This window comes from Ornithorhynchus anatinus, chromosome 10 (assembly GCF_004115215.2).
Source record: "Ornithorhynchus anatinus isolate Pmale09 chromosome 10, mOrnAna1.pri.v4, whole genome shotgun sequence".
NCBI lineage: Eukaryota > Metazoa > Chordata > Mammalia > Monotremata > Ornithorhynchidae > Ornithorhynchus > Ornithorhynchus anatinus.
Window position 1 is genome coordinate 685099 of NC_041737.1, and position 26373 is coordinate 711471.

The following is a 26373-nucleotide window of genomic DNA, read 5'->3' on the forward strand; positions in this document are numbered from 1 at the left end:
CTTGCCGCACTCGAAGGTCTCCTCATAGCTGTGGCTCTCCTTGTGCCTACAGCTCTCCTCATGCCCCGATCCTCCTCAAGCCCCACCTCTCCTGGCATTTGAGGCTCTCCTTGCACCCATAGTGCTCCTAGCATCCCTAGCTCTCCTCGCACCCATGGCTCTCCTCTGCATTGGTGTTTCTCTTCGCTCCCATGACTCTCTTCACACTCCTGGCTCTCTTTGCACCAGTGTTTCTCCTCAGGCCCTGCTCCAGCTGGCCCAAGCTCAGTCTCGAATGCGGGGACCAGAACCACACATGGCGTGCCTGGGCCGGCAGAGCCCCGGTGGTCTCTGGAAGGGTAAAACTCCGCTTTTGTTTTCTTTCTATCCCCTGACCGATGATGCCCTCTAAGATAAGGGCTTTCCAGTTTCTCCAGACAGACTTCCACTGTCAGTTTGGCAGCCCCCTGACTTTTGCCCGTGGTTTCTACTTTACAGGGGGGTGGGGTAACAATCAGCAATTCATTTCCCAGGTTCGCCCTGAGTGATTCCCGGAGACATGGAGGCTTGCTTGACCTCCTGCTGCAGGGGACATTGGATCCCTCGCCAAGATATACCCAACCTCGATTGATTATCAATACCTGTTCTTGCTCCGATTTAGATTTTGGGGTAGGGACTGGGTCTGACGTGAATATCTCATATGTATACATATGTATCTCATATGTATCTACTCCAGCTCTTAGCTTCACCTGTGTATGTATCTGTAACTTATTATATTAATGTCTGTCTCTCCCTCCAGACTGTAAGCTCTTTGTGGGCAGGGAAGTGTCTGTTTATTGTTATATTCTACTTACCCAAGTGCTTAGTACAGTACTCTGCATACATAAGCGCTTAAAGAATACAACTGAATGAATGAATGATTGAGTGATGTGATGAATGCAGAGAGATTAATCAATCAATCAGTGGTGCGGTGTAGGAAGGTCAGAGTTGAACTCTTCTGCGCTGTGGAGGGTCTGAGTGATTGCTCTCTCTCTGTCCAGTGCAGCTTAGTGGCCTCCGGTCCACACGATATGGGAAGCCGCTTGGCCTAGTGGAAAGAGCCCGGGCCTGGGAGTCAAAGGACCTGGGTTCTAATCCCGGCTCCACCACTTGTCTGGCTGTGTGACCTTGGGTAAATCACTTTAACTTCTCTGTGCCTCAATTATCTTAACTGTTAAATGGGGATCCTCCCTCCAACTTACACTGTGAGCTCCATGTGGGCAGGAACTATATCCAACCTGATTATCTTGTTTTTACCCCAGTTCTTAGCACAGAGCCTGGTATACAGTAAACGCTTAGCAAGTATCATAAAAAAACCAAAAAACAAAACAAAACAAAAAAAACAATCCAACTCAACAAACCGTATCGATTTCCTGCAACAACTAGACAGCCAGGGAAGCTACTGCTGGCCAGCTCTGTAGAACACTGTTCCTTTCCCACCCTACTGGTCCCTGCCCTCACTTACCCATCCCCCAGATGCACGCACGCACGTGCATGCACATGCACGCACGTGCATGCACACGCACACACACACACACAACACACACACACAGAGTACTAGGCAGAGGACAGACCAAATGAAAACCAGACTGTCCAGTATGAAACAGGACAGACTGGTATAAAACAGCACTCTTTTCATTTAAGGGAGTGTTGACTTTTCTTCCAGGGCCTCTGGCCCTGTTTCTTTTTCAATATTTCTCTCCCTCATTCTCCTTCACCTCTTTTCCTCTCTCTTCCTACATACATCTGTATCATAGTAGTAGCAGTAACAGCAGAGTAGTAATAGCATTTATTAAGTGCTCACTGTGCACAAAGCTCTGTACTAAGAGCTTTCCAAGTGCTTAATACAGTGTTCTGCACCCAGTAAACAGTTGATAAATGTTATTGACTGACTGAATGATCTATATTTATGGAGAGAGAGAGAGAGGGAGAGAGAGATGGGGGAAACACAGAGATAGACACATACTGCACCACACACAAATACCCAACCCCGTCCTCCCCCTACCCCGCCCCCCACCCCGTTTATTAGATAAGCACCGCTCTGACCCCAACTCCTTCCCATTTCTTAGTGATTAGTTAATTCCATTTCTTGCCTTAATGGGCCTTGTTCCCCTGGGGCTTTTGTTTCTGTATTTGTTCCAAGCCACACCTAGTCCCCTGGGATTTCTCCACCAGCATTATTGCTGCTTTGACAGTTACTGCTGCTGCTGCTGCTCCTGCTCCTGCTGCTTAAATTCAGCAAGGCTGGTGTCTCCTCGTTATCAGGGTGGGGGTTCAGGCTTCTTCATTCTCCATTCTATTCTTCCTCCCTCTTTCGATATCAGCAACACCGATCCGGAGCTTCCTCTCAGCAATCTGTCTCTCTCAAACCCTGTACCAGTCACCCTAATTTAGCGTTTCCCTGTTCTGTGGATTAATACAATCAATTATACTTGTTGAAGTGCTTACTGTACAGAGCACAGGGAAGTTGTGAGAACAAATCAATCAATCAATAGTATCTACTGAGTGCAAATCATTGTACTAAACCCTTGGGAGAGTACAGTATAACAGAGTTGGTAGGTGTGATCTCTGCCCACAAGAAGCTGACGGCCTATGGGGGGAGAAGGCAGAAATCACTAAGGTGTATATAAGTGCTGTGGGACTGAGGGTGGGGTGAATAAAAGGTACAAATCCAAGCACAAGGGCAGCACAGGAGGGAGAGGAGTAGAGGAAATGAGGGCTTAGTTGGGGAAGGCCTCTTGGAGAAGATGTGATTATAATAAGGTTTTGAAGGTGGAGAGAATGATCCTCTGTTAGATATGAAGTGGGAGGGAATTCCAGACCAGAGGCAGGATATTGACAAGAGTGTTGTTAGTGAGATGCTCAAAACTGAGGTACATTGAGTAGGTTGGTGTTAGAGGAGCAAAGTGAACATGCAGGTTTATAGTAGGAAATCAGGGAGATAAGATAGGAGGGGGTCGAGATGACTGAGTTCTATAAATCCATCTGTTTTGATGTAGAGGTGGATGGGCAACCACTAGAGGCTCTTGAGGAGTGGGGAGATGCATGAATGGTTTTTCAGAAAAATGATCTGGGCAGCAGAATAAAGTAAAGATTGAAGTGCGGAGAGACAGGAGGCAAGGAGGTCAACTTGGAGACTGATGCAGTAATGGAAGTGGGATAGTACACATTCTTGGGTCAGTGTGGCAGCAGTTTGGATGGATGTTGAATGTCAGAGATGAGTGGAGGATAATCCTAAAGTTACAGGCTTGTGAGATACTCCCCCTCCTCCCCCCACCCCCCACCGCAGGCTGTAAACTCTTTGTGGGCAGGGATTGTCACTGTTTATTGTTGTATTGTACTTCCCCAAGTGCTTAGTACAGTGCTCTAAACAGAGTAAGGGTGGAAGGAAGGAAGGAAGGAAGGAAGGAAGGAAGGAAGGAAGGAAGGAAGGAAGGAAGGAAGGAAGGAAGGAAGGAAGGAAGGAAGGAAGGAAGGAAGGAAGGAAGGAAGGAAGGAAGAAGTTTGGGTGGCAAGATGAGGATTTCTGTTTTGGACATGTAAAGTTTGAAGTGTCAACAGGACATCCAAGAGGAGATATCCTGAAGGCAGGAGGAAATGTGAGACTGAGACAAGTCAGAGCTGGAGAGGTAGATTTGAGAATCATCTGCAAAGCAGTTGTAGTTAAAGCTGAGAGAGAGACTGAGTTCTCCAAGGAAGTGGGTGTAGATGGAAAATAGAAGGGGATCCAGAACTGAGCTTTGAGGGACTCCCACAGTTAAGAGGGTGAGAAACCGAGCTGTGAAAGAGACTGAGAATGAGCAGACAAGAGAGATAGGAGGAGAACCAGGAGAGGACAGTGTCAGTGAAGCCAAGGTCAGATGGTGTTTCCAGGAGAAGGAATTGGTCCACAGTGTGGAAGGCAGTTGTGAGGTCAAGAAGGAATAGGATGGAGTGGAGGCTTTTGGATTTGGCAAGAAGGAGCTCACTGAAGGCTTTTGAGAGAGCAGTTTCAGTGGAGTGAAGGGTGTGGAAGCCAAAACGGAACAGGTCAAGGAGTGAACTGGAGGAGAGAAGGTGAAGGCAGTGGTTATAGACAACTCACTCAAGAAGCATGGAGGGGAATGGTAGTGGGGAGATGGGGCACTGAGTGGAGGGAGCTGTGGGGTCAAGATAAGGGTTTTTTTTAGGATAGGGGAGACATGAGCATGTTTGAAAGTAGTGGGGAAGAAGCCATAGGAAAGTTAATGGTTGAAGATGGTTGTCCGTGAGGGAAGAAGGTAGGGAGAAATTCATTGGGGAAGGTGTGTTGGAGAAGGAGAAGGAGTAATAGCATATACTCAGGTCCCACTGTTGATTGATTGATAGATTCTCCACCCCAAGACACTCCCAACACTCATCTTCACCTGAGCCTGGACAGTCACTGAACACATGGACAGCTATCAGATGCTATTGATTTAATCAGTGATATTTATTGGATGCTTACTATGTGCAAAGCACTATACTCGATGTAGATCAGAGCTAAAGTCTTGGTACTGGGAGTCAAATACTGAGCCCAGGCCAGGAACCTCTGCTGGGATCCCTGAATGACTAGGAGCCCCGGGTGAACCACCTGAGCAAACATCCTAGCAATAGAGTGAAAATTCCAGCAGGCCAGGAAAAACAATAGGATCTCTTGAAGCAGTAGAGGGGAGGTCAAGGGGTCATGGAAGGGCCTGGTTCCTTAGCAAGTAGATAAAGCACTACCTGCTGGGAGGGATTATTCAATCCATGGGATACATTATGAGGAATTCACTTGCAGGGGGATTTGGAGCAGAAAATGGGCATTTACATTAACCTTAGGTTTTCCACAATGACAAAAAGTCACCAGGAGTCCCTCAGGCAGTGGGATAATGCTGACAACTGACCCATTCTAAATGTGCAATAAATAATCATTGGGGCTCCTGAATGGGCTTGGGCTAGAGATGCAACAGAAACACCACAAGGGTGAGAGGACAAAAAGTGTCAAAGGACCTAAGAGCAGATCAGTGTCTTCACTGGGTCAGACCCTGATCCAGCTGTCAAAAGTGAGTACTGAATGCCTAGAGGAACAGTCAGCTGGGAGACCTCCTTGATATAACTAATCAGTCAATCGATAGTATTTAGTGAGTAACTCCTATATGCAGAGCACTATACTAAGTACTTGGGAGAGTACAGTAGAGTTATTCATTCAGTCATTCAATCGAATTTATTAAGCACTGTGTGCAGAGCCCTGTACTAAGCGCTTGAGAAAATGCAATAGAACAATAAACAGTGACATTCCCAGCCCATAATGAGCTCATAGTCTAGAGTGGGGTAGACAGACGTCAATACAAAGAAAGAAAATTACAGATAAATATATGTGTTATGGGGAGAACCTGAACTGGGCCCTAGGAGAGACTATTAAGGTAGGAATTAGATATGGTCCCTGTTTCTCGAGGGGTGAGGAGGGGCTCACAATCAAAAACACAATCTCTGGTCTCTAGGAGCTTACAATCTAGCAGGGGAGGCAGCCACTAAAATAAATGGCAGATGGGGGAATACAGCAAAAGTTAAAGATACGGATACCTACCCTAATTGTACTCTCCCAAGTGATTATACAGTGTTCTGCACACAGCAAACACTCAATAAATACCACTGATTAGTTGATTGATGGAGAGAAGTGCTTCGGGGAGGTTGGGGCATGAGTGCATGGATGAAGTGGAACTGGGACAGTTGTGGAGGAAATTGAGTGGGGAGATGAAGGACATCTTAGAGAAGGCCTCCTGGAGAAGATGGGATTTCAGGAAGATGAGGAGAACAGTGGACTGACTGTCTTGCCTGATGAGAAATGGGAGGGAGTTCCAACCAGGAGGGAGGGCATGAACGAGAGGTTGGCAGCAAGAGAGATGAGGATGAAGTACTGTGAGCAGGTTGCCTTTTGAGACTGTGAGATGATGAGACATTCATGGATTTAGTTCATCTTTTCTCAACTTCCTTTACCCTGTCATTCCCGACTTTCCCCTCATCTTCCTTGGAATGATCATCTGAAACAACCACCCCTCGGATGCCACCACTGAAAGACTTGTGGGTAGAGGTTGGGTTTGTGGGGGGATTTGAAGAGACAGTATCTTGCTTAGTGCTTAATTCTCATTCATTCAGTCGTATTGATTGAGCACTTACGGTGTTCAGAGCACTGTACTAAGTGCTTGGAAAGTACAATTCAGCAATAAAGAGAGACACTCCCTGCCCCCACCAGACTTACAGTCAATTAATACGCCCATCTACAGTCCTGTCTTTTCTGCGAAGGGATAGAAAGAGAAATCTCTTAGCATGTTAGCTTCATGGTGATATTGAAGAATGAGATGAGAATCTCCCTTCCAGAGTGACAGACCAGCCTCCGTGCTGAAACTTCAGACCCGAGATTCAGTGCAGAGGAGTTGATTCTAGCCCCACTGGTCTACGTGGCACTGCTCATGTTCTGCCTGTCGTATTCCCCGGGGCACCGAGGGCAATGAGCGAGCAGGAGGCAGAGGTATAGCCTAGTGTGATGGACAAGTGTGGTCTTCGCCCACATCGACTAGCTCCAGGCAGGGCTGGGGCTAGAACTTGAGTCTTCCAACTCTCAGAGCAGAGCTCTGTCCACTGGGACCACAGCAGGGCTTTTGAAATCTAGCCATCCAGGGAAAGCTTCAAGTCAGCTTCTACACAACTCTATTGTAGTGTATTCTCCCATTAGCTTAGTATGGTGCTTTGCACACAGTAAGGGCTCAAAAAAATACCTTTGATTACTTGACTGAGAGCAAAGGCTGCAGGATTACCGTTGCTGCCTTTACCTTGTGAGAAAAACGGGGCACTGGAGAATTCTAAAACTCAGAGGGGGTGGGCTTGAGGGCGGTCGCCGAAACATGGATTCCTTTCACTCCAGCTTTCCTGACTCCAAATGAGTCTGAGCTTGGCTGAAGAAGAGACAGGCTAAACAGAGTTTCAACGAACAATCTCAGCACCTCTGGAAAACCCCAGGATGGTAATGTCTGACACCAAGTGACATCCGCCAAGCCGGGAGGGTGGCAGCACTTGGTGGCATCTGATGCCAACACAGAAACACACGATGGAGGGACACTCTCAGAGCACGAGGACGGCAGTGAGCTGCAGCCCACGATCCCCAAGGCAGCTCGCCCTGCCTTTGACCTCCCAACAAGCATGACCCAAGCAGGCCACTCAGTTGCATCAGATGGCTAACATTCCAAGTTTAAATTTAATGTGTGACCACAGCAGTCGAGATGGAAACATGAGAGGTGCGCACAAACACACCATTCTATACCTTCACCAGCCTGCCCCGGCCTGAGCCTCTGAAATGGTGGCAGAGAAGAGGAAGGCGGTGCTAAGCATGGGCTGAGACTGTGATAGCTAATTTATAGTGATGATAATCATCATCGTCATAATTATGCAATTTGTTAAGGGATCATAGGGGCCGAGCACTGTGCTAAGCACTGGGATGGAGAGGGTACAGTCAGACTAGTCACATGGGGCTCCACTTAGGAACAGAAACCCAAATGTGATCATGGGGGTGTCTCATTCCTGGCCCAAAGATGGTGCTCCTTAATCAATCAGTCACTCATATTTATTGAGTGCTTACTGCATACAGAGCACAATCCTAAGGGCTTGGGAGAGTACAACATAACAGAGTTGGTAGACACACTTCCTGCCCACAGTAAGCTTACAGTCTAGCGGACAACAAACTTCCAGGCTAGAGGAGACATGCTGCTGAATGCTGAATGGGGTTTAAGGGTGGGGGATCCAGGGGCACCATCCCCACGGCCAGTCCTGAAAAGAGGATCTGGGAGAAAGCGTTAGCTGCCTCTCAGCCTTGGCAGGGAGGGCACAAGGGAAGAAGGGCAGTGGGATTCCGCCACAACCTCAGGCAGGTCCTCCTAAGCCAGTGCTGGGCTGCCATCCACCTGAACCCCTGGGGTCACTTGGCTAAGCACACGAGAGTCTCTCTGCCCCCCAGACTCGGTCCAGACTGTGGCCTCCCTTCGCCACTATTGAAGACCAGCTCCCCAGGGAAAGATTCGTTAAATCCCCTTTGGTCAGTGTGGACGTGGGACCCTATGAACTCAAACTTCCAAACCCCATCCCAGGCAGACAGGATCCAGAGCAGAGAGCCCAATGAAACGTAATGCTTACAGATTAAGAGCTGCTGATACAACAGGTGCAAGCATTTCTAGCATTTAGAAACATTTATAGTCTTTCCCACTTTCTATTCTGGTGAGCCAGGCTTGTTAGATGATTTATTTCCTGCATGATCCTTTCTCTGTCGACTATTTTTATGTTGGGTGATCTGGGGTAGGAACTTTTTCGCAAAGTGGTTATATGCGGGGGTGGGGGGATTTGTTTCTACTCTAAAGGACTTGGGTAGGGACTCGGAGAAGTCTGTGGTTTAAGAAAATCGCTGAATGATCAATTAATCACGCTCAAAAATGAAGTGAAATGCTGTCCCAGCCTAGAGCATGCGTCCTTAGACTTATGCAAGTCTGTCCTTATGTCACTGAGAAGGGCCTTACCAATAAGTAGGAGTCCGTCTGCCCTTCCTTAATGCTGTAACCTGCTTTGAACTTTCTGGAAATGTTCTATGGGACATTTTTTTTTATGGCATTTTTAAGCGGTCACTTGTTTTGATGTGTATCTATCTATAATTCTATGTATTTATATTGATGTCTACTTACTTGTTTGGATATCTATCTCCCCTACCTCCAGACTGTAAGCTCTGTGTGGGCAGGGATTGTCTCTATTGCTGAATTGTACTTTCCAAGCGCTTAGTACACAGTAAGCACTCAATAAATAAATGAATGAAGGAATGAATAAATATTATGTGATTACACTGTTCTAAGCACAGGGATAGATAAAAGTTTATCAGATGGGACACAGTCCCTTTCCCATATGAGGGTCACAGTCTTATTCCCCATGTTAAGAGAAGCAGCATGGCTCAGTGGAAAGAGCCCGGGCTTGGGAGTCAGAGGTCATGGGTTTGAAACCTGGCTCTGCCACTTACTTGTCAGCTGTGGGACTGTGGGCAAGTCACTTCACTTCTCTGTGCCTCAGTTACCTCATCTGTAAAATGGGGATTAAGACTGTGAGCCCCAAATGGGACAACCTGAATACCCTGTATCTACCCCAACGCTTAGAACAGTGCTCTGCACATATTAAGCGCTTAAAAAATACCAACATTATTATTATTATGTTAAGGATGACGTAACTGAGGCCCAGAGGAGTTAAGCGACTTGCCTAAGGTCACACAGAAGATAAGTGGCAGGTCCGGGGTTGGAACCAGGTCCTTGTGACTCCCACTCCTGAGCTCTAGCCCGTTGGCCACTCTGCTTCAGAACACCAGCCTTCCAGGACGAGTACAAGTCAGAGACTGAACTTATTCCTCTTTTTCTCAAGGGAAGGGCTGTCCTCCAAGCGCCTCTCCAGTGCCCCAAAACAGCTCCCGATGTGCCTGGAACAATGGCTGGAGCTTTAAAAAGAAATTGCTGCATTTCCCAGATGAGGGAGCTTGTAAATGCTGGACGTCCCCGCCCCGCCCCTCCCCGGGAACTCGGGGGAGGCATTTTAAGAATCCCTTCTCCGAGGCCCAATTTCTGCAGCTTCGTTTGCATCATAAGGAAGTGAGGGTCACAAAGCCTGAGGATCCGCCCATTGTAACCGGGGCTCCCTCCAGTCTGCATACCCAGCCCCCCAGCAGGACGGACGGGCAGACGGGCCAGGGGTTCCTTTGCCTGGGACCCCGGGGCTAATAATAATAATAATAATGATGATGGTATTTGTTAAGCGCTTACTATGTGCCAGGCACTGTACTAAGCGCTGGGGTGGATACAAGCAAACCGGGTTGGACATAGTCCCTGTTCCACGTGGGGGACACAGTCTCAATCCCCCATTTTAAGGATGAGGTAGCAGAGGCACAGAGAAGTGAAGTGACTTGCCCAAGTTCACACGGCAGGCAAGTGGCAGAGCTGGGATTATACCCCATGACCTTCTGACTCCCAGGCCCCGGGCTCTAGCCACTGCAACATGCTGCTTCAGACCCAGGGCCACGAAGTCTTGATCTGCCGGGGAATCTAATAATAATGTTGGTATTTGTTAAGCACTTACTATGTGCAGAGCACTGTTCTAAACGCTGGGGTAGATACAGGGTCATCAGTTTGTCCCACATGAGGCTCACAGTCTTAATCCCCATTTTAATAATAATAATAATGTTGGCATTTGTTAAGCGCTTACTATGTGCCGAGCACTGTTCTAAGCGCTGGGGTAGATACAGGGTCATCAGGTTGTCCCCCGTGAGGCTCACAGTTAATCCCCATTTTACAGATGAGGTAACTGAGGCACTGAGAAGTGAAGTGACTCGCCCACAGTCACACAGCTGACGAGTGGCAGAGCTGGGATTTGAACTCATGACCTCTGACTCCCAAGCCCATGCTCTTTCCACTGAGCCACGAGATGAGGGAACTGAGGCCCAGAGAAGCGAAGTGACTTGCCCACAGTCACCCAGCTGACAAGTGGCAGAGCCGGGATTCGAACCCATGAACTCTGGCTCCCGAGCCCGGGCTCTTTCCACTAAGCCACACTGCTTCTCTGTAAATAATAATGTTGGTATTTGTTAAGCGCTTACTATGTGCAGAGCACTGTTCTAAGCGCTGGGGTAGATACAGGGTCATCAGGTTGTCCCACATGAGGCTCAGTCTTAATCCCCATTTTACAGATGAGGTAACTGAGGCACAGAGAAATGAAGTGACTTGCCCACAGTCACACAGCTGACAAGTGGTGGAGCCAGGATTCGAACCCTTGACCCCTGATTCCCAAGCCCGGGCTCTTTCCACTGAGCCACGCTGCTTCTCACATTACCCTCAGCAGAAACTCTCCGGAGCCAAGAGTCGGGCGATTTCAAAAACTGCTCGGACTACAACGACTTAATTTCACAGCAATTTCAGGCCCCTGGTAATCTCCCTGATTGATAATAATAATAATAATGTTGGTATTTATTAAGCGCTTACTATGTGCCAAGCACTGTTCTAAGCGCTGGGGGAGATACAGGGTAATCAGGTTGTCCCACGTGAGGCTCACAGTCTTAATCCCCATTTTCCAGATGAGGTAACTGAGGCACAGAGAAGTGAAGTGACTTGCCCACAGTCACACAGGTGACAAGTGGCAGAGCCGGGAGTCGAACCCATGATCTCTGACTCCGAAGCCCAAGCTCTTTCCACTGAGCCACGCTGCTTCCCGTGATAGGGGGAATAGGGGTGGGGAAAGGGGAGGAGGGAAAAATCGAAAGAAGCGGAAGTCAGGGGCTCAGCTTGTTTCAGACAGACTCTTATTTAGTTTAAACATCCTATCAAACTAACTTTTCTTTAATCACTATATTTGGTTAAGTGCCTAATGCGTGCAGAGTACTGTATTAAGTGCTAGAGAGAGTACCATAGGATTAGTTGACACCATCCCCGCCCATAAAGAGCTCATCCAAAACAGAAATAATCTACAGTATGTAGGGAGCGCCTACTGTGGACAGAGCACTGCAATAAGCACTTGGGAGAGTGCAGTGTGACAGACATGAGGAGCAAACAGCCTAGCAGGGGAGAGAGAAATTAACACCATTTCCTATCAGGAGGAAGAAGGAAAGTGGATCTGGAGGGGAGAAGGGAGTGCTGAAATACTAGTGTGAACACCAAAGTGCAACAGCTAGGGGCTACTAGCTGAGTGCCTGGTTGGCACAAGGTTCTGGGGTGGTAGCTGGAGAGATAAAACACTCCCAGCACTTCTTGGGCTGCAGGGCTCTGCACACAGTAGGGGCTCATAAATTCCTTACCACCCACTTTAAAGCACTCAACCAGCTCTCCCCCTCCTTCTTAAAACCTCACTGATCTCCTATTACAACCCAGCCCGCAAACTCTGCTCCTCTTTTGCCAACCTACTTACTGTTCCTCTATCTCACCTATCAATCAATCAATGGTATTTACTGAATGCTTACTGTGTGCAGAGCACTGTAGGATGTGCTTTGAGAGGGTACAGTACAACAGAATTGGTACTGCAGCCAATCTCTTGCCCATGCCCTCTCTCTGGCCTGGGACTCCTCCCCTGTCATGTATTACACACCACCACTCTTCCCCAAACTTTAAAGCCCTGCTGAAATCACATCTCCTCCAAGAAGTTTTCTCTGACGAATCTTTTATTTCCCCACCCTATTTGCCCTCCTTAGTGCATCAACTATGCACTTGGGTCTGTACCCCTTAAGCACTTTGATACTCACCCTACTGCTCCCCCTCCAGCACTTATGCAACTATCCTTGTATGCTGCACCTTCCCTTCTCTGTAATTCATTTCCATGTCTGCTTCCCCTTCTGGTTTGTAAGCTCCTTGTGGGCATTGATCATGTCTACCAACTCTGCTCCCCTTCCCCTCCCCTCAGCATTGTGCTCATTTGTATATATTTTTTATTACCCTATTTATTTTGTTAATGAGGTGTACATCCCCTTGATTCTATTTATCATCTGATGTTTTGTTTTTGTTTCGTTCTGCTTTGCTCTGCCGTCTGTCTCCCCCGATTAGACTGTGAGTCCGTCATTGGGCAGGGATTCTCTCTGTTGCCGAATTGTACATTCCAAGCGCTTAGTACAGTGCTCTGCCCATAGTAAGTACTTAATAAATACTACTGAATGAATGAACTCTGTTATATGGTATTCTCCCAAATGTTTAACAGTGCTCCATGCACAGTAAGCGCTCAGTAAATACCACTGATTGACTGCTTGTTGATGATGTTTAATCACATCTCATCCTAGTTTGAAATGAGTCCTGGCTTTTCTGTTCCCTATTTACCACATCTTCCTCAGGATCTCTGCAGAAAAGCTTAATCAATCAATCAATCAGTGGTATTTACTACCACTACTTAGGCTACTGTACTAAGTGCTTGGGAGAGTACAATACAACAGAGATTCCTGCCCACAAGGAGCTTACAGTCTAGAGGGGGAATCAGATGACAGATATGTACATAAGAGCCTAGGGGCTGAAGGTGGGGTGAATATCAAGTGCTTAAAGAGTGCAGATCCAAGTGCCTGAATGAGGCAGAGAGAGAAATGAAGGCTTAGTCAGCGAAGGCCTTTTGAAGGAGACATGATTTTAATAAGGCTTTGAAGGTGGGGAGATCATTTACTGAGCTTAAGAATACTTCTCTGTGAAATACAGACAGCATACTCCTCCTCCTTTCCTTTCCCTTCATCTTCTCTCCTCACTCTACGTTCCTCTCCCTTCCTCCTCGTCTCTCTCCCTCTACCTACGTCCCTGGAATTTGGTTTAAAACCCTACAGATAGTTGGTTTGGGATGCAAAAGGGGTTAGAATCCCCAGAAGGAACTCTTCGAGGAAGTTGTGCAAGAGAGTGAGCCCGGGCTTTAGGTGAGGGTGAGGAGGAGGAGAAGGAGGAGAAGGAGGAGGAGGAGAAGGAGGATGAGGAGAAAGAAGGAGGAGGAGAAGGAGGAAGCCCAGCGGTTTTCCATGGGGTCCTAGTCTTATGTCCTATGGTTCTTGCTGCCTTTACAGTACTTTCCAGGCCACAAGACTTGGTCTGAACTAAATCCCACTGAGAAGGACGAGAGAAGGGGTGGGATGGGAGGGAATGGGAGGAGGTGGGATGGGTGTGTGTGTGTGTGTGTGTGTGTGTGTGTGTGTGTGTGTACACTTTGCCCGTGTATTCCAGCTCCCCGCTCCGGGCCACCCGTGGGCAGAGGCCTCCCACCGTGGTTCCTCCGAGCGGGAGCAAGCCCGGGCCGGTGCCCGACCCCCACCCGGGGGTGCGCGCTCCATATAACGGAGAAGTGGTGTGGCTCAGTGGAAAGAGCCCGGGCTTGGGAGTCGAGGTCATGGGTTCGAATCCCGCCACTGCCACTTGTCAGCTGTGGGACTGTGGGCCAGTCACTTCACTTCTCTGAGCCTCGGTGACCTCATCTGTAAAAGGGGGATGAAGACTGGGAGCCTCACGGGGGACAACCTGATTCCCCTGTATCTCCCCCAGCTCTTAGAACAGTGCTCTGCACATAGGAAGCGCTTAACAAATACCAACATTATTATTATAACGGGCAACCCTTCCACCCCCCCACCCCCCGCGCTGAAAGAGGAGCCCGGGGCCCCCTTCCCCCACCCTGGCCCCTGGCCGCCAATCACGTGGCCGAGCGGTGCTGGGCTGGCGCGGGGGAGGGGGGTCCCGGGGGTCCGGGGGGGGGGGGGGGGGGGTGTCCGGGAGTCCCCGGCCATTGGTCGGGGTCCGGGCCGGGGAGGGGAGGGGAGGGCTCCGATTGGCTGCGGCCGGGAGAGAAGTAAAAGGGGGGACGGGGGGCGCGGGAGCGGCCAGGTGCGGGGGCCCCGGAGGGGCGTTGGGCGCGCGGCAGCCGCCGCCGGGTTGGTGCGGGGCGGGGGCGGGGCGGGGGCCTGCTGGATGCGGCCGCCGGCGGCGGAGAGCAGCGAGCTGCGGGAGACTCTGCCGGGCCCGGCGGAGCGACGGCACCAGGTGGGTGCGGCCGGAGCTCCGGGCCCCCCCGTCCCCAGCCCCCAGCCCCCAGCCCCCAGCCCCCAGCCCCCAGCCCGGGCCGGGGCCAGCCCCGCAGCAGCCTCTCTGCGGGTCCGGGTCCGGGGCGGGGGCGGGGGGTGTTTCTGCCGCGGCTCCTCCCCCCGCCCCGCCCCGCACACACCTCCGGGAAGGAGGCTCGGCCGGAGCCGGACCCCGGGATGCACACGTAGCCCTGGGCCGCCGGCTGCCGCCGCCCTGCTCCCGCCCCGGGTCCGGCCGTCCGAGGGGCCCCGGGGCTCCCCGGGCCCGCCAATGCAGTGAGTATGTCGGGGGGGAGGGGGCTGAGGCCGCCCCCCGGGCCGGGGCGGGAGGGCAGCTTTGTGGGGACACAACTCCAGCCGGCCCCGGGAGGGACGGGGGCCACGATCCCGGGGCATCAAGGGGAGGGGCGGGGTCCGGGAGAGGCTGCGGGCAGGGGGCGGTCGGCGGGACGAGGCTGGATGCAGGGGGACGAGGATGATGTGCGGGACGAGGTTGGATGCAAGGGGCAAGGGGTGAGGTGCGGGACGAGGCTGGATGCAGAGGGGACGATGTGCGGAACGAGGCTGGATGCAGAGGGGACGATGTGCGGGACGAGGCTGGATGCAGAGGAAGGATGTGCGGGAGGAGGCTGGATGCAGGGGGACGATGTGCGGGACGAGGCTTGGAAGCAGAGGGGACGATGTGCGGGACGAGGCTTGGAAGCAGAGGGGACGATGTGCGGGACGAGGCTTGGAAGCAGAGGGGACGATGTGCGGGACGAGGCTTGGAAGCAGAGGGGACGATGTGCGGGACGTGGCTTGGAAGCAGAGGGACGATGTGCGGGACGAGGCTTGGAAGCAGAGGGGACGATGTGCGGGACGAGGCTTGGAAGCAGAGGGGACGATGTGCGGGACGAGGCTTGGAAGCAGAGGGGACGATGTGCGGGACGAGGCTTGGAAGCAGAGGGGACGATGTGCGGGACGAGGCTTGGAAGCAGAGGGGACGATGTGCGGGACGAGGCTGGATGCAGGGGGACGATGTGCGGGACGAGGCTGGATGCAGGGGGTGTTGGGGGATTAGGAGGAAGGCTGGACTGAAGGAGAGCCCGGGGGCGGGGGTTTGGGTTGTTGGGGTGTAGATGCGTGGAAGGGCGGGTGCGTGCCCGCAGAGGGGGGGGGGGAAGGGGCTCGTACCTGCCGAAAAAGCCAGGCGCTGCCCTTCAAGGTGTACTGGAGGGCGGGAGGGGTGCGGGCCACCTGAGAGACTGCGTACTCCGCCTCGGGACCAGTGAACCCGGCCGGAGCCCCAGCCCGCTGGTTAGAATAGTCATAATAGTAATAATCATAGTATCTGTTGAGCCCTTACTAGTTGCCAAGCATTCATTCAGTCGTTCATTCATTCAGCCGTACTTATTGAGCGCCTACTGTGTGCAGAGCGCTGTACTAAGCACTGGGGTAAAATCAGGTTGTCCCATGGGGGATTCACAGTTTTAATCCCCGTTTTACAGATGAGGTAACTGAGGCACAGAGAAGTGAAGTGGCTTGCCCAAGATCGCACAGCAGAGAAGGGGAAGAGCAGAATTAGAACCCACGGACCCTGAGTCCCAAGCGCGTGCTCTTGCCACTAAGCCCCGCTGCTTCGCTGGGAATCAGACGGCAATCAGGCGGGGCAGGGGGCAAAAGAGAGGCTCTGTCTGGGGAGAGTGAGTGATAGACATCTGTCTGAGGTCGTCACTGTCGCTCGCTTCGCACAGCCCCCGCCCGCAGCGATGCACACAGATTCTTTTACAAAAGTTTTGAAAGAGATGATGGCGTGGGGAGAAGACGCCAAAGTCTGTGGAACAAGAGCGGGCCAAGAATCGGCAGCTTAATTCCACGTCCCTGGGTCCACTGACCCAGCCCTTTTTTTGTGTCCCTCTGTAAAAGCTCAGGCAAAGAAAGATCAGGAGCCTTGGCCTCTAGTCCCTGCTCTGTGAGCCGAGGTAAGTCACTTAAGCCTGTCTGGGCTTCAGTTTCTTCATCTGTACAATGGGAATAAGAACTCCACTCTTTCTCTTCCCACCCCCGAGATTGGGAGCCCCGTGTGGGACAGGGACTATGTCCGAACTGATTATCCTGTCTCCCACGGTGCTGTAGCACCCCGTTCCCGCTGAATAAATGCTACTTTTCATACTAAAATGAGTTGCCATCTGTACACAGAATACCACAGGACCGGAGAAGAGGTCCCCGATAAATACTCCCTCATCCCTAAAGCTCAGTGAGCTGAAGCCTGAGGTCCAGGACCCCTGTCTGGCCTCCTCCTCCCTTTTCCTCCTCCACACCATGCTTCCTGCTCCCAGGAGGAGGGTGGCGGCGGCCACCTGTGGGGCTTCAAATAGCCATGGCCACTGCCCTCACTGGGTCCAGGAGCCCTGAAGTCCCATTCTTGGTGGGAGGGGCCATCTTAGATCTTTGAGGGTGGGCCCATCCCTGCCCCCACCCCCCAGAGCTCCTGGGATCGGAGCCCAAGGGGCACCTTGCAGTCCTATTAAACTCCCAACTCCTCCTCCTCCACCTTGGTCCTCCTGCACCTTGTAGGGGGGAGAGGCTGACCTGAGCCCTGCCCTGGGGCCCAGGGATGCCAGCTCAAACTTCCCCCTGATGTGAGGAGAAGCCAGCCTGCATCCAGTCCTGGGGATCAGCTATGCAAGCTCCAATTTCCCCCTGGGGTGGGAAGAGGCCAACCTGCACCCAGGTGTTCACCCATCCCAAGCCTGGTGCCCACCCAAAGTTCCCCTTGGAGAGGGGAGAGGCCCCCTGGGACCCAGCTCCAGGGCCCTGCAGAAACTGTGCTGCTGTGGCAGCTCCTCTCCTCGCCCTTGGAGGAAGGGGGAACCAGAAAGATGGGGTGCAGCCCAGCCACCAGCTCCCGTACCCAGAGCCGGTGCTGCCACTGTTTGCTGCCCACGGCTGGAGATGAGTTGTGCCTGCGGAGAGTGGCACACACAGACCCAGAAGCTGTAGCTAGTGTGGGGAGTGTGCCTGGGACAGGCATGGAGAGAAGAGGAAGAGGGAGCTGGGGAACGAGGGGCGTGTCTCCCTCCTGGCCAGGAGAGTAAACATTCCACCCCAGATTACTGGCTGTGGCATGAGGTGAAGGTCATTCTGGCCACAGCTGCCCTGGCAGCATGGCACCCTTAGCCCCAGCAGCAGTTGGGCCGGGCCACGAGGGTCGGGGACCTCAAGGACAAGGGCACAAGGATAGACATTTGTAGGTGGCGTGTCCTGTCTGAGTCTCGGGCCCCCAAACCCATTGGCCAGTTTGGCTCAGACCTCGGCGTTGGACTCAGGACTCCATCCCCAAGTAATGGACCTGGCTTGTGTCCACGGTCCCCCGGGAGAGAGGTGAGCAAAATGGCAGGAGGGCATGGGAGTGGCAGAGACAGAAATGGGGCATCAGCGCTGGCAACCAGGCCCAAGGCTGCCCCCTGACGACCATTATCTCAGCAGGGCATTCCAGGGGGCTCTCACCCCTAACCTTGAGCTGTGGGGCAGCTGGACTGTCCCACCGGGAAGGGACTGTGGGGAGCAGCTGGGGGAGAAGGGGAGCAGGTTTTTGGATCATTTTTCATCGTCGCCCCAGAATGACTGTGGTCCCACAGGGGGACCGATCCCGATGCTCCAGTGTCCGTTCGGGCCACTATGGCCGCTGCTCCTGCGGGTTCCTCCGAGGCCCGCCTGCAGCTAGCCGCAGAAATGCTCACTTCTGAGGCGGCGTGACTGGGCAGGCGTTGGAGGTGGCATGTCTGCCCTGGAGTTGAGTCAGGCTTGGGGAAGAGGCTGGGGATGAAGTAACAGGTGGGAAGGGAGGGGCCTGGAGGTGGGGGTGGTGCTGATGTGGTGCTGATGAGAAGCAGCGTGGCTCAGTGGAAAGAGCACGGGCTTTGGAGTCAGAGGTCACGGGTTCTAATCCCAGCTCTGCCACTTGTCAGCTGTGTGACTGTGGGCAAGTCACTTAACTTCTCTGTGCCTCAGTTCCCTCATCTGTAAAATGGGGATTAAGACTGTGAGCCCCACGTGGGACAACCTGATTCCCCTATGTCTACCCCAGCGCTTAGAACAGTGCTCGGCACATAGTAAGCGCTTAACAAATACCAACATTATTATTATTATGTGGTGACTGGGGGTGGGAGGGACTTCTGGGAGCTAACTACAGCTTTCAAGTGGGGGAAAAAAAACCTTCGGTAACTCCTAGGTCAAAAGCCAACTGTGGTTGGCAAAGATGGGAGTAGAAGGACCTAAGCTTACGCATGTGCTCCAATTCAGGCCCGGTTTCTGGAGTTTTGAAGGGTTTTTTTAGCTCCTCAAAACTGTTCTAAGGCAAATTTTGTTGAATGTACAAGACCAGAGACGAGGGAATGCTTGGGCTCACAGCCCTGCCCCCCTGGCTGCATTCTAGAGCAGGGAGAAAGAGAGGATTGATGAGACGGGAGGAGCTTGGTGAGTTTGTCCCTTTTCATTTGGTCTTTCACAGTGAATGAAAGGTTGTAAAATGCCTAAATTCATTTGACTTTTAAAATGGCTTGGGGCTTAACAGAGAGCAGGCAAGCCAACCGCAGAGAGGGCTAGAGGAGGGAAACTATTCGAAACGACTGGATTCTTCTCAAATCTATTAAAAAAAAAAATACCCATTCCTCTTGAATGTCCCCAGTTCTTCTAGGTCCTGGAGGGTGGCCATTGCCAAATGACTTTTGAGTCGTTGTACTAAATTCTCCCAAGTGCTGAGTACAGTGCTCCGCACATAGGAAGTGCTCAATACCATTGATTGATTGATTGATTGAGTCAATGGCAATTTAAGAGGCAAGAAGCCTCTTCCCCTCTCTGCTCCTCCCAACTCTTGTCCGACAAGGAATAAGATAACTGATGCCCATGGTGACAGTCCTGCAGCTCCCGGTGCCCACAGCCACAGCAAGGGGCGCCCAGCCAGGGCCATCGTGGGGCCTCAGCGTGTCTCCGATTCAGGGCTCTTCCTGCCCGATCCGGGCATTCTTGGAAGCCCCCGGGTCTCGGGGAAAGCTGGGAGGAGCCAGGATGGCAGCTGAGGCAGGGCAAGTGACCCTCTCCTTGCCGTGGGAATCCTGCTGGGTTGGGGCAACTCAAGCCCCCCCGGGGGCATATGAGACACTGCTTTCTCCAGTGTCCAGAACTGGGAACTCCGGCGCCTGACTCCCAGTGCTGCCGAAACTTGTGACATAATCACAATCATTACTGTGTGCTCAGCACTGTACGAAGCGCTGGGGTAGGTACCGGATGAACAGATTGGAGACAGTCCCTGTCCCACATGGGGCTGACAGATGAGAAAACCGAAGCTCAGAGAAAGGAAGTGACATGCTCAAGGTCACACAGCATGCAGATAATAATAATAATGTTGGTATTTGTTAAGCGCTTACTATGTGCAAAGCACTGTTCTAAGCACTGGGGTAGATACAGGGTAATCAGGTTGTCCCACGCAGGGCTCACAATCTTCATCCCCCATTTTACAGATGAGGTAACTGAGGCACCGAGAAGTGAAGTGACTTGCCCACGGTCACACAGCTGACAAGTGGCAGAGCGGGGATTTGAACCTATGACCTCTGACTCCTAAGCCCGGGCTCTTTCCACTGAGCCACGCTGCTGGCAGAGCTGGCATTGGAATCCTTGGTCTCCTGACTCGCAGGCCCAAGCTCTTTCCACTAGGCTATGCTGCTTTTCCTAACTTACCATGTGATCGGTTGCTCAGTTCCTCTGTGCTTCAGTTTCCCCCGTGTGCCACAGGAACTTCCACAGGCCCTCATGGCAGTCATCCTACCAATGAGGTCAAGACTGTTTCCTCCCTCCCTCTTTCCCTTCTCCTCTCCCTCCACCCCCTCGTGTTTTCCGCCTCTCCTACCCCTGGCCAAAACGAAGTTTGGTTAATTTCACCCTTCCGGGGCAAGAGCCTCTGAGAACTCTGGTGTGCGCATAGGTGTCCCTCTCCTGTGGTCCCTGTGAAAAGAGGGCGGGGGGAGCGGAGGGGGATTGGGAGACACCCCACGGACCGAGACAGACCCCAGATGGCATCGGCGCCAGCGTGGGGCTGGCTCAGCGTCTGCCAGGACCTCCTCCCACGACCCCGCGCATCCGTCCGGGTAAATCCACATCCGTCCGGTCATCAGGGTAAATCCGTCACTTCTAACTGCGCTCTCTCTCTTTTTCTTCCCGCCCCCAACCCCCTTCCTGCTTTGGCCCTCTGTCTCCCCCAACCCCCCAGGGTCCTGGACTATTTCCCTCACACATCAGCCATGGCAGTGGACATCGAGTGCCGCTACAGCTGCGGTGCTCCCCTCCTTCACAGGGAAAGATTTTCCCGGCAGATCACTTCCCAGTCCAGCAAACCCCTGAGGTCCTGTATCCAGAAGAGCGGCCAGGCCCAGGCTCAGGGCCGGGACTGGGGCCAGGAGCAGGATGAAGGTGCTGGGGCGGGGGCCCCGCCTCCCCGAGACAAAAGGGCGAAGAAGCGGGTGTCCTTCGCTGACCACCGGGGCCTGGCCCTGACCACCGTCAAAGTGTTCTCCGAGGCGGACGACCCCTTGGACATCCCGTTCAACATCACCGAGCTCATCGACAATCTGGTGAGCTTGACCACCGCGGTGGAGCGAGAGAACCTGGTGCTGGACTTCCCGCAGCCCTCGGCCGACTACCTGGACTTCAGGAACCGGCTGCAGGCCGACCACGTGTGTCTGGAGCACTGTGTGCTGAAGGACCGCGCCGTTGTGGGCACGGTCAAGGTGCAGAACCTGGCCTTCGAGAAGAGCGTCAAGGTTCGCATGACCTTTGACACCTGGAAAAGTTTCACCGACTTCCCGTGCCAGTACGTGAAAGACACCTACGCCGGCTCAGACCGCGACACCTTCTCCTTCGACGTGCGCCTGCCGGAGAAGATCCAATCCTACGAGCGGGTGGAGTTCGCCGTGTGCTTCGAGTGTGGCGGCCGCACCTATTGGGACAGCAACCGGGGTGCCAACTACCGGATCGTTTGGGCGGAACTGCGGGCGGCAGCGCAGTGGCCGCTGCGGCCCCCGGGAGAGCCGGATGCCGGGAGCGCCTTTGACCAGTTTGGGAGCCCCCGGTGCTCCTACGGCGTGTTTCCCGAGTGGCCGAGCTATCTCGGCTACGAGAAACTCGGTCCCTACTACTAGCCTTGGCTCTCTGACGGACTGGGGGCCTGCCGGCCCATCTGTTGGTCTGACAGGCCCAGTGGTGGTCGGACCGACAGACGGACGGACAGACAGACGGGTGCCGCCTCTTTGCCTGGGCCAGGGGAGGCCACTGGACCGGACCTGGGATAGGGGTGGGGGAAGCTGCCGTCCCGTCCCATTCCGCAGAGACCCCCCAGCTGATCCTGTTCAGGTTTCCCGTCCTGGAGGTCAGCCGGCCCCTCCGAGGGCACACGCAGTTTGGTCCGGTACTGCTTGGCCTGTCCCTCACCATGCTGCTAGTCCTCACCTGTCCAAACACTTAACACTTAAGATGTTTACCCATTGTGCAGTTGGGGGTGGCGTCCTCGGGTCGCCCCCCTCGCTACATGCCAAATTTGGCTTCGAGAGGGGACGTGGGAGTCCGCCCTCCTTTTTTTTTGTTTTTTATCTGTAGTGTTGCATTTCACTCACATTGAGAGCCCCCTTTTTTTTTTGTATCTCATTTCCATACCCACGTCTGCTCTCTGGTCTCCCCAACAAGGTCAAGATGGCGGGGATGGGCGAGCGTCTCCTCCCTGGCTTCTCCCAGCTCAGCCCTGTGCCTTCTCCGGCAGGAAGGGACACAGGGGTGGGGACAGGTGCGCACGGAATCCAAGGGCTCTGGGGGCCGTCAGACAGGATAGGGCAGAGGGGCCATGGCGCAGCGGCGGGGAGGTTCGCGGTGACTCCAGGGTAACAGCGGTGCCGGGGGGCCTCCTGGGGCCGAGGCTCCAGACGGCTTGAGGCGTCGGTTGGGTCTGACCGGTCAGGCAGGTTTAGGAGAATCTCGCCCCTCCCTGTGTGGGTCCTTCTGCCCCGTCATAGGCGCTCGGCTGGAGGGGCATAACAGGCAGGGTCACCTCCAGTAGCTTCTGGTTCAGAAGTTGGGGCAGATGCGCTTTATTGTTATTATTTTTTTTTTATTACAATGATGATATGCAGGTCACTTTATAAGAATCCTAAGACTGTGTGGGTGTGATAGTCTTCTTATTTGTAGCTGTGTGTATGCGTTTGTGTAAGGGGGAGTGAACGAGAAGCTGAGGGCTTCCTCCCTTTATTTTAGCTTTTAAAGGTTTTGTAGACACTGAAAACTCTGCTGTGCCTGCACCAATTGGTGACTCTTAACCAATCTATCAGTTAGCAGTGGTACCTATTGAAGGCCTGTTTGGGCAACCCACTGTCCTGAATGCTTGGGAGAGGACAGTTAGAATTAGCAGACAAGATCCCTGCGCCCTAGGGGCTCCCGGTGGAGCCGGGGAGATGGACGGTGACATCAGTGCCAGACAGGAAGAGGGACGACTGGGCCGGAGCAATAGATAGTAGTTGTCTTGGCCCATGGTGGCGGCCACGGGTTCTGGTAGGGTAGATTTCTCCCTATGGGAAGAGGCGGGTAGGGGTGCAGGAGCCTCCCTGAGCACCAGTGGGTGGCTCCAGTGGGGTGGGATTGGAATATAGTCAAATGAGGTCATGGGTGACTTCCATCTCACTGCGCCAGAACCACCTGAAGTCAGCCCACGTCAAGCAGACCACGGCCCAGTTCGTCCCCGGGGCTTGGGCCGGTCCAGGTGGAGGCGCTGGCCGAGGGACTCCGAGAGCGAGGCTCCCTTTGTAATGTGAGTGTCTCCTCTCGGGAGACTTCGAGGCTGGGTAGCCTTATCCTCGGCCTCTTCCGGCACAACGGGCGTCCTGTGCTGAGTCGTTTTTGATCTTCTTGTGGGGTGGCACTGTCCTTGAGCGTTCTGTGCTGTGCCACAGGCCGACCCGGTCCCGTGCTGTGACCTGTCCCGCATTGCCTTACACTGATTCGATGTCCTTGACCATCTGCACTGCCACACTGTCCTATGCTAGCCAGTGGTTGTGACGATGCCCTAGACCGTCCTTCTGGTCATAGAGCCTCCCGGTTCTGCCATCGTGTCTCCCTAGTCGGCGTCCCCCCGGCGGTGGGCTCTGTGGAGCCCCTGCCGGCTGCCCTGAGACCGGGGGAAGCAGAGGCTAAATGAACAACCCGCCCCTGGAGTCGGGTCCCCCTCAAACCACCTCCTCAAGTCACTGGGTCAGAGCCCTCTCTACTCCCATCAACCCTCAAATGCTATACGGTAGCAGAATGAGTCAGCCTCGACGCAGTGGCGACAATGACGACCTCCGATAGGGGAGGCGGAAGCCCCAGCCGTGCTGTGGCAGGGCCTTTGGTCTGGGTCGGAGACCAGGTTGGGGCTTCTTGTGGGCCCCCCTGACGGCTGAAGGATGGCTCACTCTCCCGTGTAGGCAGGGTCCGGGCTCCTGGGACGGCGATCTCGTTCTTTGGTTCAGTGGTTGTCCCAGTAAAACCCTGCTGAGTTTTGTGTCAGTCTTTGAGATAGAGGAATTAAGGCAGGGTCCGAGAGAAACCATTTCCAAGAGGCCTAACTATTCTCCCAAGCAATGAGCTCCCAAGGGCCTCTGACAGGCTCGCCGCCTGTTCCCTTTAGACTTTTTGCAGGGGAGGATGAAATGGGGTGGGGCAGGGTGGGAGGGGAGGGCACCCCGAGCATCCGGGATGAGGTTTCCCCATTGTGGTCAGATATCCCCTATCAAGGAGAGGTTTTAAGAGATGTCACATTTGAGCATGGAGGAGAGACTCACTTTGGATCCTTACATCAGCATTTGCTGTTTAAATGAAGTCTTTACCTAAGGATCCCTGACTGGGCTTTGCAATGGGCTGCACGCTCGGCTGTGACCCTGTGTCGACCACCTCCGCTAGTCATGGACGTCCCTCGGCCTTGACGTTTGATGGGAGCTGATGAATCCAGCCTGTCCCGAGGTCACTGGTCCCCGGTCCGCTCGACGGCCCCCTTCATCCGGCTTGGATCCCCTCCTCTTCTCAGTGCTAGAGTGGAGCAGAGAACCTGCCCATTCTGAACATTTGCCCGGGGCTTGGGCTTCTCCCGGGGTGGTCCAGAGGGACAAAGGCGGTCAGGGCTTGGGGAGGGGTAACTTGGTCTCTTCCAGGTCGTGATGTAACTGAAAGTTTCCTATCTTGACCCTTGGGTACCCTTTCAGCTCCAGGAAACTGACTTTCAAATCAGCGGAGATGGGAAAGGATGTGGTTTTTACGTTTCTCTCTTTCTGTCTTCCGCGAAAATTTAGAAGCGAGGGGCTTGTCTTCTCCTTTCATGCCCGGAAGTGCCTTGCAAAGACATTTCTGCATGTGTTTAAAATAAAAAGATATTTTTGTACACAAAGTTCAAGGAGAAAATGCACTTTATAATCACAAGAATGGATCTATTCTGTGTGTTTTACGAAAACGGTTTGTTTTTATCGCAAAGTGAAAATATAATAAAGGGAAAACCAAAACAGAAACAGTTGGTTCTTCTGTACCTAATGCAGTGGAAGTGGGGAAGTAGGGAAGGAAAGCATCTGAGATGTAACAGGACGGGCGCCTGTGGGCAGGAGAGGCCAAGCAAGATCAAGTGCTCACCCTCGGCACACGCTGGTCCCCGGCTGGTCCCCAGCGAGGCCCCGCCGTGGTCTCCAGCTGTGCTGGTGGCCTGGCCGAGAGTGGGCAGGATGGCTCAGTGGAAAGAGCGTGGGCTTGTAGGTCAAGACTTCTAGTTCCCACTCTGTTACTGGCCCGCTGTGTGTGACCTCAGGCAGGCCCCTTAGCCTCTCTGGGCCTCCCTTTCCTCCTCTGTAAAATGGGGGTAATCACCCCTGCCTCTCCCTACCTCAAGGGGACAATGGCAGGACAAGATGAGAGCAAGGATGTGAAAGCAATTGGGAAGATCAAAGCGCTGAGTGGAAACATGGTGTTGTTAAGGAAAGGAGGGGAGGGTGCTGGGCCCAGGGACCTTGGCTAGGGGCTAGCTCTCTACTTGTAAAGTTGTCTGGAGGAATGTGAATGTGTGTCTCCTTCCCACCCTCACACCCCTCTTCGGACATGTTTCACTTAAGTGTGTTTATCACTGGGCAGCAGAACTGTCAGTGGATTTCTTTCACAGCCATTGGAGTGAGCTGGCACAGTCCCCTCTGCCCAGCTTAGAATGACAACTTACCATGGAAGTACTAGCAGCATTAGTAATAATATTTATTAAGCGTCCTCCCTGAGTAGAGCACTCTGCTCAGCGTTGGGGGAAAAAATAAAATGAATATTAGCCAGGGTCTCTGGCCAGCGAGTCAACCAGTGGTATTTATTGAGCCCTTACTGTGTGCTGAGCACTATTCTAAGCACTGATACAGAGTTGGGGTAGACATGATCACAGTCTAACAGGTGGGGAGGGTTGTTTGTCAGACGCAGGGAAAGCTGAAGCTATGTAAAAATCAAGGGACAGAATCCCACCAGGGCAGTTAGAATTGCCTGGACCAGGCCACCTAGACAGGGCTGTTTAGAGTCCATCAGTGCCAACGGCCAGTGCTCCAAGAAGCCTGAACCCAGCGGGCTCCAGTTTCAGGAGGCCGTAAGTTGGCATGGTGGAGTGTGCAGCGTGGGGCCCTGAGGCGAGGGGAAGGGTGGCTGTGATGGGTTTTTCAGGAAGGCGGGACTTGCGTAGGGTTGGAAGGCTGAGGAGAAGGGGTGGGCGGCAGGAATATGGGGTG

General features: G+C 53.1%; 1 protein-coding gene across 3 annotated transcripts; it reads left to right on the plus strand.

Annotated features, from left to right (window-relative positions):
* Positions 1-14494: 14494 nt before the first annotated feature.
* On the plus strand, positions 14495-25140 carry PPP1R3B (protein phosphatase 1 regulatory subunit 3B). 3 transcript variants are annotated; one of them, XM_029073870.1, is made up of 2 exons: positions 14495-14546; positions 20835-25140. In XM_029073870.1, exon 2 carries the CDS (start codon positions 20866-20868, stop codon positions 21760-21762), a length of 897 nt encoding a protein of 298 aa, XP_028929703.1. In that variant the 5' UTR covers positions 14495-14546; positions 20835-20865; the 3' UTR covers positions 21763-25140. The 3 variants fall into 3 exon arrangements, with proteins under 3 accessions (XP_028929703.1, XP_028929701.1, XP_028929700.1); XM_029073868.2 differs by lacking the exon at positions 14495-14546 and adding an exon at positions 14763-14863; XM_029073867.1 differs by lacking the exon at positions 14495-14546 and adding an exon at positions 16621-17950.
* The last annotated feature ends 1233 nt before the right edge of the window (positions 25141-26373 follow it).

Coding starts and splice junctions, on each gene's coding strand:
- PPP1R3B (XM_029073867.1), top strand. CDS start 17,913: ATGGACCTGGCTTGTGTCCACGGTCCCCCGGGAGAGAG. Junction 17,951..20,834: donor CACGGTCCCCCGGGAGAGAG/GTGAGCAAAATG, acceptor CCAACCCCCCAG/GGTCCTGGACTATTTCCCTC.